Genomic DNA, 16999 nt, shown 5'->3' on the forward strand with positions numbered 1-16999 from the left:
GCTATTTTAATATCTAAACAAGGACCACAGCCATCAACCCAGTGATAAGAATATTTTGTTTGATTAGTAGAGTCTGCGGTTCCTAGATTAAAAAAAGTGATTTTGTAATATTAAATTTATAATAACAGACCTTGATGGATTCCAATAATGCATTCTGGGTTTCCTAAAGGGAAACTAGTGAACTGGAGAGCTATAGTATGTGCCTCCTCTCTTATCTTTTCCCCATGAATATTTGGATGAGTGTTAATGTTTTCAGACAATTGCTCCATCATGAGTACAAATATGGTGTGATGAGAGAGAGCACTTTTGCCTCATTCCATTGAAAATTGGAAATGAATGGGAGAGATACCCCAAAGTATACACCTTCATGCTTGGTACAGAATAAATAGTACACATTGCACCTTCTCCACATCTAAAGCCACAAACAGAGAAGGCAGTAAGGTTATTTCTACATTCTGCACCAAGCTCAGAAAATTACAGCTGCTGTTTGGGGCCTGTCTATTACATACAGATTCCACCTGTTCCTCTTCAATCAATGTCAAGTCAGCAATAAAGTGTAAAGTGTAAATATGCAATGGTTGAAGGTGCAGCTACACCACATCACAAAGGTGGTAGATATGTGGACACTTCCTGATTTCCAATGACAGGGATTATACATATTACTCATTAGTCCACGCAACATACTTTTGGATTGATTTCTATTTTTTACTTTTTTGTCTTCCAAACATCTATCCAGGGTGTGATCCTTCTTTCAGATCATGCTCCCATACACATGATGATGGTCTTTTCCATTACCATGCATAAGATGTCATCTAGGAGACTGAATGAGGCTTTGTTTCAAGACCAATCTACCATGATTGAAGTATCCCAATCTTCGCAGTCCTACTTGTGGCTCAATTACTTACCTAAGATGAAGTCACTCATTCTATGGGAGGCACATAAATGCTCTATTCGGGCATTTTTATGAAACATGGGGCCAGGTTGAATCAGAAATGTGTTGCCCAGTGTAGTTCCCTATATGCACAGATTATACAATTGGAAGGCATACATAAAAAGACCCTGGTCATCTCTACACAAAAATAATTATGCTCTTTAAGGGAAAGATTAGATCAGCTGATGTTCCATGCAGTTTAAAGCAAACTGCTGAAAGGTAGATGCACCTTTTATGAATCTATCGTATTCAAACATTGCCCATAAAGATGCCCTAGTTTTTTTCTGGAAACCTGCAGTGTATGTTGATATCTTTTACATGGAATATAAAACCAGCTAGGATGCAACTATGCCTTTCCTAAACTTCCTAAATGGTGCAGGGGTATAGGTCTACCTAATATAATGCAGTATTACAAAATCCTGCATTTGTTTTTGGTTGTAACACAGTGCTCAAAACCAAGTACTAAAATGTGGGCACAGGTTGAACAACAATCCTCCCCATTAGCACTGTCTGCTCTTCCCTGGTTACATCAAGCATATGACTATCCAACACATCTGACTATTGGTTCTACCACTGGGGTTATTCATCAAACCTTTTCATGGACATGGGTGTCACCCCACCCCTCGCCTCTTACACTGGTGCTATACAATACTGAGTTCCCTCCTGGAATTGATAACAACCAACTTCTACACCTTGCTCAATCTAGCACATCTCGGTGTGTACATTTTGTAACCCAGGATGGTTGGCTGAGAAAACAAATTTATGCAACCTGTTGCAGCCACCCCTTGATCCTTGGGCAACTTACCAACTGTAAAATTACTTGTAGTGGATTCTGGATTACACTCTGTATACCAGATCTTTGACCCCATTTGAAAAATTGTTTGATGATTGTCCACCAAATGTTGTCAACATTTACAAGCTTCTTAATGCCCCTATGGAGCGTGATGTACCTCTGTATATAGGAAAGTGGGAAACTGATTTACAGGTGACCCTATCAAGGACACAGATTGACATTGCCTTCAATTGCCAATCTATTCCAGGAACAGGGCAAAACAATTACTTTTGTGGTGGTATCTGGTGCCAGTGTTGCTCAACAAAATCTATTCACAGGTTTCGAAAATGTAACTACAAAGCAAAAAAAGAACCTGGCACTTTCTTACATTTTTTTGGGAATGCCCCTGCTTCTGGTCATTCTGGACAGGTGTTAAACACTTGATACATCAATTAACATCTGTGAACCTTGGTACAGATCCTATTGGCTAATCAGATTACAATGAAACATTATGAGACATCGTTGACAGTACACATGCTGAATTGCTGAATGCAGCACAAGCTAGTATCCAGCCAGGATAAGTAGAAACAAACTTCCTTCCCTTCATTGAGACATTGGCTTGCCAAACTAAACAAAATCAGAACCATGGAGGTAGCATTGTTTGCTACTTTATACTTTAGATAGGACAAATTTAGAGACAACTGGCTTCTGTGGAAGGCCTTTACTTGTATGGCACAATACACTGACATGCTAAACCCACCAAAAACAGGTGTGCACTGGTACCTGATACCTACAACAAAATTTGGTCCATCTATGGACAGGCTGGTTGTACTGAAGTTGATCCAGCAATTGACTTCAGTACAATTAGCCTGTTGTATTTTGTGCAGGCAATCACTGCCAGCAGATCACAATAGCCCTGCAGGAGGGAGGAAGCAAATAAAATTGCTTGATTCCCCCATCAACACAATCAGTGTTGATGGGGGAATCAAGCTATTTTATTTCCTTCCACCCATGGTGGAAAGAAAGAAAATTGTATAATCCATGGCTTGCCTTAGTTTAAGTTTCCTCAGTAATTCATCAAATCGATAAGACAATACTTGAGCAAATTAATGCTGTAAAATTCTTATTTGTGTAGCAGCTTTTGTAGTAGTTTGTGACTTATTCGTGTGTTCTAATGCTCTAACTTGCTGTGCAATGTCTTGGATTGCTCTAAGACATTGATTCTTTTCAAAAGAAGCAAATGTTATTAAAGTCCCCCTCATGCAGGCTTCATGCATGTTCTAAATCACAAAATCAATTACCTCAGGAGTCTCATTATTTTGAAAAAACTTCCCTAGTTCCATTTTAATTTGAGAGGTAAGGGAGGGATCATATAATATAGATTTGTTCAGTCTTCAAAACCCAGGAGATATGAACATATTTGAGGCCTGTATCTCTAAAGTCACAGGGGCATGATCTGACCGTGTAATTATGCTGATAGAAGATCATATCACATGCAGCTTTCTGTATAGGGGGGTGCCCTTCATGGTCACCAGGTCCATAACTGTTCCATTTATTTCTCAGGGGATAGCATTAAGTGAGAATAGCTTTTGTAAATAATTTAGCAGTAAATTCCCATCTGTAAGGATGTGATGCTCTTCTAGAAATTTGGTGACCGCACTAAAGTTTTCCCTCATTTCTGCACTGGCAGCTGAGATGTAATCAAGGACAGACACTGAGGCATAGGGATCAGGGAGCAATCCTGCTTTACTATCTGTGGCTATAAGCCTTTTCTTGATGTGGTAAAAGTGTATTCTTGTCAAAATGAAATAGTGAAATATTGGATTAACTTTGCTTGTGTGACTGACTCAGGAACCCCATATATTTTTATTTCTGTGAGATCTGCTCTCCAAATCCACAAGCTTTTTTTTCTGTTCTTTAGGGGTCTTCACCAATTTGTCACTGGCTGTTGCAAATTATCCCATTTTCTTTCTCATGGTCTGCACATTTCTCCAGCTAATCAGTTTGCTCTTGGATATGTGATTAGTGATAACTGGTTGTAGTGAGGAATTTAAAGAAAGCAACATGTTGTTCAAAACACTCCCTGTGGCTGGTATGTCAGAAGCAGAATAATTAAACAGATGTCAGATTGTGCAGCCTGCTACAAGTTTAGCCTGACTTTCATTTTATGTGCATGGCATTTAACCACTTCCTGTCCGGACACTTTTACCCCCTTTCTGTCCAGGGCAATTTTCAGCTTTCAGCGCTATCACACTTTGAATGACAACTGCGCGGTCATGCAACACTGTACCCTTATAAATTTTTTACCATTTTTTTGAGACAGATAAAGCTTTATTTTGGTGGTATTTATTCACCACTGGGATTTTAATTTTTTTTGCTATATAAATGAAAAAGTCCAAACATTTTGAAAAAAGTGTTTTTCTTATAAAATTTTGCAAATAAATAATATTTAATCAAAAATCTTGGCCAAAATTTATTCCGTTATCTTTTTAGTAAAAGAAAAAAATACGCCAAAATAGTTATAACCAAAAATTATAATTTTTAAACATTTTTTTTTACATTTTATTTTATTTTATTTTTTTTATATTATTATTAATGTTTTTTTTGTTTTTTTTTACATACCGTTACCCTAGCAGTACAGTGTCACCTTGGTGACACTGTACTACTTGTGGGGGGTGATGAAGATTTTTTTTTTTTTTACAGTGATTGCTTTTACACCCATATAGGATGTAAAAGCAATCATTTCTCTTTCTCTCTGTCTGCATTCTTGCAGCCATTGAGAAATACTGTGTGAGCTGTGATTGGTCACAGCTTGTCACATGGTACAAGGCTGTTGTGAATAGCCTTGTACCATGTGACCTCTGTGATCATTCACAGATTTCACACATAGTAGTAAGCAATGATGTCACAAGTGACATCTTGCTTACTACTTTGCATGTGATCACTGATTGGACATTCAGTGATCACATGATCGGGACCTCGTACAGAGGTCCCGTCCGACGATCGGTGTTTCACTGTGTCCGGAGGACACAGCGGGCACCAGATCGCGGTGCTGCGTGCTCCCAGGGAGCACGCACAACTAGAAATAGCGGTGCCGTTTATGAACGGCAACCCGCCCCTGGAGTGCCACCGCCCTGCCGTTTAAAAACAGCAGGCGGACGGCAAGTGGTTAAAAGCTAAAGATGCCAAGGGGAATGTTAATCCTGGTCTGAATCCTGGACAGTTAGGAACTATCCCGAAATTTTGATCAGTGATTTGCCCCTATGTTAGGGAACTGTTCCTTGGAGCGAGGAGAAACTGGGCAGCTGCAGCTGCTGAATGGACTACAGCCATTTTGGGAACGCTGCTGCAAATAAGACAATCAGCTTGTGGGGCTTCACCTTGTGGGATATTCACCAGTACATCCTCTGGATCTTGCAAGGTGTAGAGAGCTAATGCAGGGTATAAAATACTGCTGCTGAAAGTCACTATGGGAGTTTAGGTGAGCTGGAACTAAAAGATCAAGTGAGCCCCTGTAAGAGCTTCCAAGACACACCCCTTGAAATGCTATACTTTATCTTATGCTTGTTAAGTAGGTGTCAGGGATCTCCTCGATCCCTGCCGCGATGGTCCTGGCGCAGGTGCAGTGCACCGCCCTGTGCAGGGACACGGGCACTAGGTCCGGGCCGGCCGCGGCGTTCGAGTTCGCGCATGCGCAGTAGAAGCCGCGGCCGCCCGCTGGGCACCAATGGCAGCGCAGGGCGGGATATTTAAATGGCCCTGAGCTGTCATTCAGTGCCTTCTGGTCTTCCCTGCATCCTGTGAACCTGTGAACCTGTACCTTGTAAGTTTTGACCCGGATTGTACCTGACCTTGCTGCTTTCTCCTATTCTGACCCTTGCTTTGCCTGACCTCTCTCTTGAATGCCCCTGATTGGATTTGACCTGCTGTTGCTGACCTGGCGTGTGACCCGACCATTCTATGCCCGCTGCCTTGTACCTTGCCGTCCTCTCTGTTACCGACCCGGCCCGTCTGACCTTGCTCATCCATCCATCCATCCCTTGCAGTGGGGTCTTCTGACCTCCTCACATCAGACTCTTCCCCGTGGGAGCCCTTGGCGCATACCACTACCACTGACGGACGCACCCAGTAGCCACGACCTGGTCTCGGGGGGCTCCAAGTCCATCCCCACCATCAGGAGCCCTGGTGAACAAGCACCCTGGGACTTAGATTCCGTGCGCTGGGGATGCCTATTCAGTGGAGTGCTAGTGGTACCGCCAGGCGGTCCCTTACAGTACCAGCAGGCCATGACTGAGTCTAGAGGAGGGCCCTCGCCGCTTGAGGAGATCTGCAGGCACCTGTCTAATTTGACACAGGCCGTATCGGCCCTGCAGGATAGATGTCAGCAGATTGAAACCCAATTCCAGACCTGCACTATATCCGTTCTTGCCCCACAGGCCGCGGTCCCCGCACCCCCAGCCGTTGCAGTCCCTGTGCTGGTGTCTGGGGCATCCGCACCACTCCCGGCGGCCGAACCCCGAGTACCCTTACCGGAACGTTTCCACGGGGACCGCACACGCTTCAGATCATTCCGCGAGTCCTGTCTTCTCTATTTTGAATTACAACCCCAGACCTTCGTGACTGAATCCATGAAGGTGGGGTTCGTCATCTTCCTCCTGCAGGGTGAACCCCAAGACTGGGCCCACCGATTACGGGGAAAAAATGACCCTCACCTTAGTTCGGTCAACAATTTTTTTGATGCAATGGCCATCCTTTATGATGACCCACAGCGGGCAGCTTCTGCTGAAGCTACTTTGTACACGCTCCGGCAAGGCCGCCGAGCGGCGGAGGAGTACGCGTCTGAGTTTAGGCGCTGGATGGGGGACACACGCATCAGTTCCGTATAGGCCTATCAGAAGACCTGAAAGATGAGCTCGCCCGGGTGGAGGTACCTGAGACTTTAGAGGACTTAATAGCACTGACCATTAAAATTGACCGTAGACTGCGGGAACGCAGGTTTGAGAGGTCCGGCCAGGGTCATGGAAATCCCTGGGGGTCATTTCAAGGTCCCAGTCAAGCACCTAGGCCAAACATCCAGAACTGGCCACCTGGAGATATCCCTGAACCCGTGCAACTCAGCCTGGCACGGCCTAAACTATCTCCAGAGGAACATCAGCGCAGACGATCCCAGAACCTGTGCCTCTACTGTGGTGAAGCTGGTCATATGGTACGATCCTGCCCGCAGAAACTGAGTAAGTGCACCTCTTCTTCCTTATCCATTGGCAATGTTGGTCCACCCCAATACTTAGTGGTACCCCTTTCCTTTCAGCTTCCAGAAAGGACCGTGGAAGTATCGGCCATAATTGATTCGGGGGCATGCAGCTGCTTCTTGGACATTAATTTTGCTCACCAGCAGGGTATTCCTCTCCAATTTAAACAGAAGGGGTTCAATATTTATTTGGCCGACGGTTCCCAAATAAAATCGGGGGTAGTGAACCAGGAAACCCCCTCCATCACCACTGTCATTGCCGGCCAGCACCAGGAACTCCTCCGCCTGGATGCTATAGCTTCACCCCTCTTCCCAGTCATTCTGGGGCTCCCATGGTTACGGGCCCATAACCCCCAAATTGACTGGGAGACCGGAGTAATCTCATTCCCTTCCCCATACTGTCGGGTATACTGCCGCACTTCGGGCCCGGGGGTCCCCCAAATCCTCCTGTGCTCTGAGGGGGAAGCTGAATTAAAACAAGTAATCCCTGCAGTCTACCATGAGTTTCTAGATGTGTTCAGCAAATGGGGAGCCGATACTCTACCCCCCCACCGCCCTTATGACTGTCCCGTTGACCTGTTACCCGGCTCAGAAATTCCTTTTGGGCGAATCTTCCCCCTTTCAGAGCTCGAATTGGGGGCCCTAAAGGAATATATTGAGGACAGCCTCCAGAAGGGGTTCATCCGCCCCTCCACTTCACCGGCGGGGGCGGGAATTTTCTTTGTTGAAAAGAAAGACAAAACCTTAAGGCCGTGTATCGATTACAGGGAATTGAACAGGGTCACGATAAAGAACCGTTACCCACTGCCGTTAGTACCAGAGTTGTTCCAAAGTTTAAAGACAGCAGTGGTTTTTACAAAGCTGGATCTGAGGGGGGCGTACAACTTGATTCGCATAAGGGAGGGGGACGAGTGGAAGACGGCCTTCCGCACCCGCTTCGGCCATTTTGAATATCTGGGCATGCCGTTCGGGCTGTGTAATGCTCCGGCCACGTTTCAACACTTTGTGAATGATATTTTTAGGGACTTTCTGGATGTCTTTGTTATCGTTTATTTAGACGACATTCTGATTTTTCTCCCTGTCTTTGGGGGAACACAGAATACATGTAGCAAAGGTATTGGGGCGATTGCGGCAGCATGGGTTGTACGCCAAGGCAGAGAAATGTTGTTTTGAACAATCCAGCATTGCCTTCTTGGGCCTGATTATCTCCACCGCGGGGGTCGCGATGGATCCCCAGAAAGTCGCTGTAATACTGGATTGGCCTGAACCCACAGACAGGAAAGGCGTCCAACGATTCATCGGTTTTGCAAATTTTTACCGGAAGTTCATCAAGAACTTCTCGGGTCTGGACTCCCCCATTACTCAGCTAACCAAGCTGGGAACCCGGTTCAGATGGACACCAGAGGCGCAGGAAGCTTTTGAAGCCTTGAAGAAGCTGTTCACCTCGGCACCCATTTTGGGTCACCCAGACGCCGCCCTGCCCTATATCTTGGAAGTAGATGCATCGGAGAATGCGGTAGGTTCCATCCTCTCCCAGCGGAAAGGCACCAAGGAACTGCTCCATCCTGTAGCATTCTTCTCACGGAAGCTTACCCCAGCGGAGAAGAATTATGATATCGGTGATCGAGAGCTACTGGCGATCAAAACGGCGTTAGAGGAATGGAGGTACCTGCTGGAAGGTGCGGTGCACCCCATCTTAATATTTACTGACCACAAGAACTTAGAATATCTGAGAACCGCCAAGCGTCTACGCCCGCGACAGGCGAGATGGGCACTATTCTTTTCAAGATTCAACTTCCACATTACGTACCAGCCTGGATCAAAGAACACTAAGCCGGATGTGTTATCACGTATGTACGAGGACGCCAAGGAGATCCCAGTACCCGACAACATCCTGTCCTCGGGTAACTTCTTGGCCCTTCAGTCGGACCTTCGTTCCAAGCTAATGGAGGCATCCACAACCTTCTCTACCCCAGGCGGAGGGCTGCTCCAGAACAAGGGGGGACTCCTATGGAGGGAAGATCAAATTGTGGTGCCGGAGGAAGCCCGAACCCTGGTCTTGGGGCATTGCCATGACCACCCGATGGCGGGGCACTTTGGCCCAGAAAAGACCCTGGAACTTCTCCGACGCTCATTCTGGTGGCCAGACATGGCTAAAGATTGTAAGGGCTATGTAACCTCCTGTATCACCTGCCAGAAGAACAAGCCAGCAAGAAACAAAGTTTGGGGTCTGCTGCGACCCTTACCTATTCCTGAACGGCCTTGGCAAAAGATCTCATTAGATTTTATAGTCGAGCTTCCGCCATCCCTAGACCACACGGCAATCCTGGTGGTCGTGGACCGCTTGTCCAAGATGGCCCACTTCATCCCGTTGAAGAAAACCCCCTCGGCGGCCGAGACCGCGCGAGTCTTCATTCGTGAGGTAGTAAGGCTGCATGGGGTCCCCGAAGACATTGTCTCGGACCGGGGGGTCCAGTTCATGTCAAGATTTTGGAGAGCACTGTGCAAAGCCCTGGACATCAATTTGTCTCTCTCCTCTGCGTTCCACCCTCAAACTAACGGTCAAACCGTAAGGACCAATCAGACCCTAGAGCAATACTTAAGATGCTATACTTCGTTTACTCAAGATGACTGGATGCCACTTCTACCTCTAGCGGAATTTGCGTACAACAACGCCCGCCACTCAGCGACGGGACAGTCCCCGTTCTTTGCCAACTATGGCTTTCACCCAGTCTTCCTCCCGGATTTGGTCTCGGAATGCCCAGTACCAGCAACGCAAGATGTGGTAACGTTTTTCTCCGCGAACAATAAGAAGCTTCAAGAGGCCATCAGTCGGGCCCAGGAAGACTACAGGAAGGCATTCAACAGGAAACGGAGAGGAGATCTGGTGTTGCGGCCTGGGGAGAAGGTTTGGCTAGCGACATCCAATTTAAAGATGCTTTGCCCGTCAAAGAAATTGGGACCCAAATTTATAGGCCCCTTCTGCATTAAACGGATGGTTAACGAAGTGGCCTACGAACTCGTCCTCCCTGACACGCTCAAGATCCACCCAGTCTTCCATGTGTCCCTGCTGAAGCCAGTGGTCCCAGATGCCTTCCCTGACCGGGAATCTAGACCCCCGGAAGCCATAACGGTCGAGGGAGAAGAAGAATTTGAGGTTGGAACAATCCTGAAGTGTTGAAGGAGGGGAGGCCAGACCCAATTCCTTATCAAATGGAAGGGCTATGGCCCTGAGGACAATTCTTGGGAACCAGCCCATAATGTCCATGCACCCAGACTTGTCCGGAGGTTTTTTCGCGATCACCCGTGGTGGAGAGATCGGGTGGACATCCGGAGGCTGCCCGTAGGGGGGGGCAATGTCAGGGATCTCCTCGATCCCTGCCGCGATGGTCCCGGTGCAGGAGCAGTACACCGCCCTGTGCAGGGACACGGGCACTAGGTCCGGGCCGGCCGCGGCATTCGAGTTCGCGCATGCGCAGTAGAAGCCGCGGCCGCCCGCTGGGCACCAATGGCAACGCTGGGCGGGATATTTAAATGGCCCTGAGCTGTCATTCAGTGCCTTCTGGTCTTCCCTGCATCCTGTGAACCTGTGAACCTGTACCTTGTAAGTTTTGACCCGGATTGTACCTGACCTTGCTGCTTTCTCCTATTCTGACCCTTGCTTTGCCTGACCTCTCTCTTGAATGCCCCTGATTGGATTTGACCTGCTGTTGCTGACCTGGCGTGTGACCCGACCATTCTATGCCCGCTGCCTTGTACCTTGCCGTCCTCTCTGTTACCGACCCGGCCCGTCTGACCTTGCTCATCCATCCATCCCTTGCAGTGGGGTCTTCTGACCTCCTCACATCAGACTCTTCCCCGTGGGAGCCCTTGGCGCATACCACTACCACTGACGGACGCACCCAGTAGCCACGACCTGGTCTCGGGGGGCTCCAAGTCCATCCCCACCATCAGGGGCCCTGGTGAACAAGCACCCTGGGACTTAGATTCCGTGCACTGGGGACGCCTATTCAGTGGAGTGCTAGTGGTACCGCCAGGCGGTCCCTTACAGTAGGTATAAAATTATCCATGATGGATATGTAAAGGATTTTAAAGCAGAGGCCTCTACTGAATACAATTTCTGCAGAATGAGCTGGTTCAAAATGTCTTTCAACTTCAGTTGTTTACGATTTGAAGTATTAAATCATTAGATATAAAATCAAACTTACCATATTCCACCCTGGATAGAGGTAGTCTGTTCCAACAAATTCAAAATAATGAGCAAGCCCTTCCTTCAACCACACATCTTCCCACCATACCGGTGTTACCAGATCTCCAAACCACTGCAAAGAAAGTGTGATAAGTGACATTAGTACTTACTGTTAGAATAATATTACAATGGTATTTGAGCAACAATTGGTACTTTGCAGTTTTGTTTATTTAAGATGTGACTTGTAAAGTAGATTTTCAAAAGGAAAAACATATAGCCAAAGACAAAAAGATGGAATGTTTAAAAAAATATGAATCTATTTTCAAGCAATGTTACAAGTACACTTGGATAGAATAAGAATAATTACATACTTAGATGCATTTTAAAATCAGCTTTGATGTAAATTTTACACCACGTTTTAACTAAGTTAATAAGCATTTGAAATATTTGTTTATGGATGTCCATACATGAACAGTAGTATTCTAACAAACATTTTGCTATATTAATCTAAATTCAAAGTAGCAAAAACACTATTTTGTGATACAAAATGAAATACGTAATTAACCAAAACCTTAACAGAAAGTGTAAAATAATAATATTTATATTTAACCATTTCAAATCATTTATTACAGAAGTATTAGATTACACCAATATTAATAACTATGTTTTCACTTTTAGTTGTATGTTTATACACCCCAGTTTGAGTGAAGCTTGGAAATATAGAGGTACTTTTTAAAAAATACCAATCTAATTTCAACTGAATTAAAACATTCAAGGATTTTAATAGGAGGATAGAAATGAGTGCAAATGTGTTAACTTACAGCAATTAATTAACAGTAATACACAGTGGAGAATAAGAATAAAGTGGTTAATAAAGAAAGATGTGATATCAAAGGGTAAATACAACAATTTTCTGCTGTGTACACTGTACTGTCTGGTATTTATTGTTAGGGAGAGCGGAAAATAAAAATATTTTTTTACTCAACTATTTTTGGCCAGATAATATCCTGTGTTTTGCATGACTTTTGCATTGTACGATTAGGTTATCACAACACTAACACCCCAGAGTTTCTCCACAACTTTTTCCCAGTTGCAAAGAATTTTGGGTCAAGTAGCATCCTGTGCTTTTCAGAAATATTTTGCCAGCTTAAGGTGTTTTAGCACCATTACCTACCAGACACAATTTTGTTTCTGATTTCTGTTTCACGGTTGCAGAAAATTAGAGTTTTCTTGGCCAGGTAACATCCTGTGCTCTGCGTGAATATTCCTTTAGGAGTATGTTGTTTTAGCATCTCTAATAGCCCAAACCAAATTTTTCCACAGCTTTTTCACAGTTGCAAATGTTAGATAATGAGTTTACATGAAATCTCCATTAACCACTGTATCAGTTAGAGCTACATCAGTGTGGGTGTGTAATATGTCTTCTCAAAAATCCCTCTTCTACAGATAGTTGGGGATGGTTTAATTTGCCAGAAGAAATATTCTATTTATTACAAACTGTTTACTGTGTACCAGAAGTCTCAACACTTTTCTGATGAGAATCCTCTTTCAGATGGTTCGGTGCCAGAGTTAGCTTGTCTAACAATGGGACCCAAACCTGTTAGCTTCACAAATATCCACTTTAAAGGATCCCTCATTTAGATATGCAATGAAGGTAGCCAGCCTTTCATGAATACTTAATTTCCTAGGAAAAGGTCATGAACTGGCATACTTAATTTCCAAAAAGGGTGTGCTAAGATTCAACTTAAAGGGGTATGGTGTATACTAAATGTGTATACTAAACACAAGGGATTTGGAATTAGCCAAGTATGAAAGAATATAGATTTGCCCACAAATAAGAGCTACTCCATGAAAACTAATGGAGGCGAGGCCTATAACAATACACACTAGATGGAGAAGGAGGGATGTCTTTTCTGTCTCACTGTTTGTATTTTGTAATATGATAGAGCTCATCAAGATCTCGTGCTCTGCAAGACTATTTCTATAGAATAACAATAATTAAGCACCAAGCCCATTTTGCCTGCAGCGGTTTCACCACTGCAAAGAACTTACATTTTTGGTTAGGTAATATCCTGTAACATATGTGCTTTATGGTGTGCTGGCACCAATAAAACTCAAAACCTAATGTTTTGGCAGCTGTTTCCAAAGATAAAATGTTTACATATTAGCTGTGGACCCCAAGTGACTTCTTAGAGCCCTTTGGCTAGGCTATCACTCACCAAGCTCTTTCTTAGCCACTGTCAATGCTACATCTCAACTTGGAAATCCCTCTATCAATCCACCAGAGGTCAACATTTCTAGACGTTCCAACAACTTCCCCTGATGTTGCTCCAATTACTATCAGTTGACCTCCCACTTCATCAATGGTCAACAGCTGGCATTCACAACCTTCTCCCAAGGACTCCTCACCTTTCAACAAATCTCATCAAAATATCCCCTGCTCAATAAAAACTTTTATCCCTACCTGCACATCAGGGACATCCTATCTAAAATACCTACTACTCTTGCCATTATGACCAGAGATTTGTTAGTACTCTACAACTCAATGAAACCTAAAGCTCACAGAATTTCTTTCATATATAACCTACTTGCATGACCGGATCCCAATCTTAAGTCTTCCTCTATGATCTTCTGGGAAAACTCCCTAAAAATCAATGTGCACTCTCTTCTTTGGAATCAAGCATTACGTACACCCTCTACATTCTCTAGAAATATAACCCACTTAGAGTCCAGTGATGAAAATATACCACCGGTAGTATTACACCTTGCAAATATACAGTACATCCCAATCACTCACCAAATTGTTGGAGGAACTATAGACTTGAAGGAAAGCTTCTCCACATCTGGTGATACTGCCCACATATGCACCTATTTTGGAATAAAGTTTCTACCCTTATACATGGGATATATAATGTTACTGTTGATCTGACTTTGCAGATGGCTCTCTTTGGGCTTGGTCTTGAGAACGCCCGATGGGAGGGGCGAAACGCGTTGACGCATTTCCGGTCCATACTCCATACGTCTGACATCAGTTCCGGTGAGTGGAACGCATGCCGAGCGGTGCGTTCCAGCGGCCATCTTGTGGGATTTATGCTGGTTCTCTGCTGTTCCCCTGTTCCATCTGGCTACATTGGTTGTGAGAATCCTGGAATATGTGGCTGTGAGCTGGTTCTTATCATCAGGCTGGTATTGGCTTAATAAATGTGCCCTTTACAAGCTGATAAAATGTGAGTGGCCTGGATTTTGTCTTTTGTCTCAATATTAATCTGGCAATATTACACTATATAAGTATTTTTCTTTGGTGATACGGTGGAGCAAATTAGAAAGCTGCGGTGAGAACCTGAAAGAAGATCTGAACATGGTGGTGTAGGCTACCATAGAGCTGATGAAAAGAGGGTTTAGGATTCCCCAATGTCCTTAAAGGCTTCTCATTCACCAATATCTGGTGAGTGCATTTGATGTTGGTGTGCACGGGTGATAGGTGAAAGTTTTCTTTGATCCTAAGATTATTTGGAATCCCCAGTCCTCATCACAAGTGGTCCTGTGGTGTTTTTCTTGAAGATTTTTGATATAAGATATTCACTAATGAACATGGGACATTTATGTTTTGTGATTTACTAATATTTGTATGTAGGTCTATTTTGCGCTGTTTAATTTATAAATATCACTCTTTGGGCTGGGGCTACACCATTGGCCGAGTCTTTATCACCATCTTGTGTCACACATCTTAATAGCAGCACGTCTATCCCTAGCCCGTGCCTGGAAAAGCCCCAATACCCCCACATTACAAGCTGTCATTTCAATTCTCAACGATCACTGCCTAATATCTTTTTGCTAAGGCTCATGTAACCATAACTAAATTTCTCAAGCATTGGCACTATTGGTTAATATATTCTAGAACCCCTAACTTCAGTAATTCCACACCAATCCTAGAGATATCTTTATCCCACCACCATTTATGTTCCTTAATTCCCTGACCCCTGGCCTTTACGATAGCCATCTGCAGAGTTTATACTGCCTCTTACTTACTGCATAGAGCCTTCTTACCTCTTTTACTAATCCTCTTCCCTTTTCTCATCTTTCAAACCATCAATCTATCAGATTCACTAAAAGCTCTAAATCTCCATTACTACAAAATGGACCTGATCACCGTAGGCCCCGTTATACTTCCCTATTATATTATTCTCTTCTGTTATTTACACTGCTTTATAATAATTTGGTTAATTGTACACATTAGTGCAAATTTGGTTCATTATCAATGTCAAACCAACATTGCAACCTCCTAGTGATATATATTCTTCTTTGACATTCTTTTTTTGCCTTTTTCAAAGATGGCTGTATTAAAAAAAAAACTACTGTGTTGGTTATTAATGTTTGCATTTTTTATTATGGTGCATATTCATTAAAATGGACAACACTTTGTTTTTATATAAATTTTCTTCAGTTTTGTTTGTGGCTTTCATGCAGGCTATATCATGCTGTTTCTATCTATCTTTGGACCCTGCATCCGTACACTGTTACAATTTGTGGTCAAAAAATATAATCTACATTTTGGCAGCTAATTTCTTCTTTTGCCACAGGGGGAATATAATTTTTAATATATAAAACAGTGTCGTGCTCCCATATATTAATAAAAATGATGCTGTATATCACATATATCACTCTATACAAATATATTACTGTGCTAATTATCCCTTGTGAAAACAAAAAACCATATCGATATATCCAAGTCCATATTTAAAATTAATATAAATATAAATAAGATAATAAGTGTGCACAAAGTCCTCTTCCAATTAGTTCAGCATAAAAAGTGCCACTCCCAAAATCCACGTGCGGTGTGTACTTAGTATGCGCTCACCTTGTGTTTTGCCTAAGATGATAGGCAAAAAACGCTTGTTGTCCTCATAGGACTGATGTAACCATATTCCTCCTTTTGTAAAAATTCCTCCAGATATAAAATGGACCGTTGTAATAATATATTATTCCACCTGGGGTCTCTCCACTCTATCAGTATACTGTTGTCAGGGCTCCGGGGTGTGACCAGAGGTATGTGACTGACGCAGGGAAACGCAGGCTTCAGATAAGTTATAAACAATATAATTTATCAAAGACTAACAATACAAACATAAACGCAGTGCAATACTAAAACATAACACAGTGCAAACAAACCAAACCACCCACAGATAACAGTACATATAATGCAAGCGTCGTCAGGCAGGCCGGGTCAATAACAATCGGGCAGGTAGGTACAGGGGGTCAGGCAAAGAATGGTCGGGGTCACAAGCCAGGGACAAAACAGGAGAAGTCAGCAGAGGTCCGGATCAGGCAGGGTCAGCAACGAATCAGACAGAGACAGGAACAGGGATGCAGGAACAAGATACAGGGCCCAGGAAAAACACACACCAAGGCAGAGACTGCAGGTCTGGCCATCCCTTAAATACACCTGCATGATCAACTTCAGGTGTTTGGCTGGCTGCAGGGTTGAGTCTCTGATTGCCGGGAGCACCCGCTGGCCAGCCCTGGTACTGCAGCCCACAAGGCAGGTGGGTCCCACCATTACTGGCAAGTCCATTCCTGACAACTGTATAGAGGAAATGGATGGATGGATCTCTCCCTTTTCCCTCCAGGGGTCTCCCTCCACCTTTAAATAGCCTCTGTTCGACGTATCTCAGATGGGTATCATAGGAGAAAAACAGAAACCATGGTGCCTTATCCTTTTTAAATGGTAATTTATTAGTGATCAGATTTGCCACTCACATGATTACACTTTTCCATGAGCTAGTGAGAGCATTGCTTGTGGTATCTGCTATACTTGCCGTACTGATCCGAGACAACGTCGTGACGTCATGGCCCCTCCCC

At 44.0% G+C, this 16999-nt stretch overlaps 1 protein-coding gene across 1 annotated transcript in view; it reads right to left on the bottom strand.

The window, feature by feature from the left end:
- TRHDE (thyrotropin releasing hormone degrading enzyme) overlaps positions 1–16999 on the bottom strand; it is a 934547-nt gene that overhangs the window by 419039 nt on the left and 498509 nt on the right. The window contains exon 5 of the mRNA XM_089674098.1: positions 11160–11273. Within this exon, the coding sequence (XP_089530224.1) occupies positions 11160–11273 (114 nt within the window). The remainder of the gene's footprint in view (positions 1–11159; positions 11274–16999) is intronic.

Source organism: Staurois parvus, unplaced genomic scaffold (genome assembly GCF_062004578.1).
Source record: "Staurois parvus isolate SC_StPar_1 unplaced genomic scaffold, SC_StPar_1.0 ptg000147l, whole genome shotgun sequence".
Lineage (NCBI taxonomy): Eukaryota > Metazoa > Chordata > Amphibia > Anura > Ranidae > Staurois > Staurois parvus.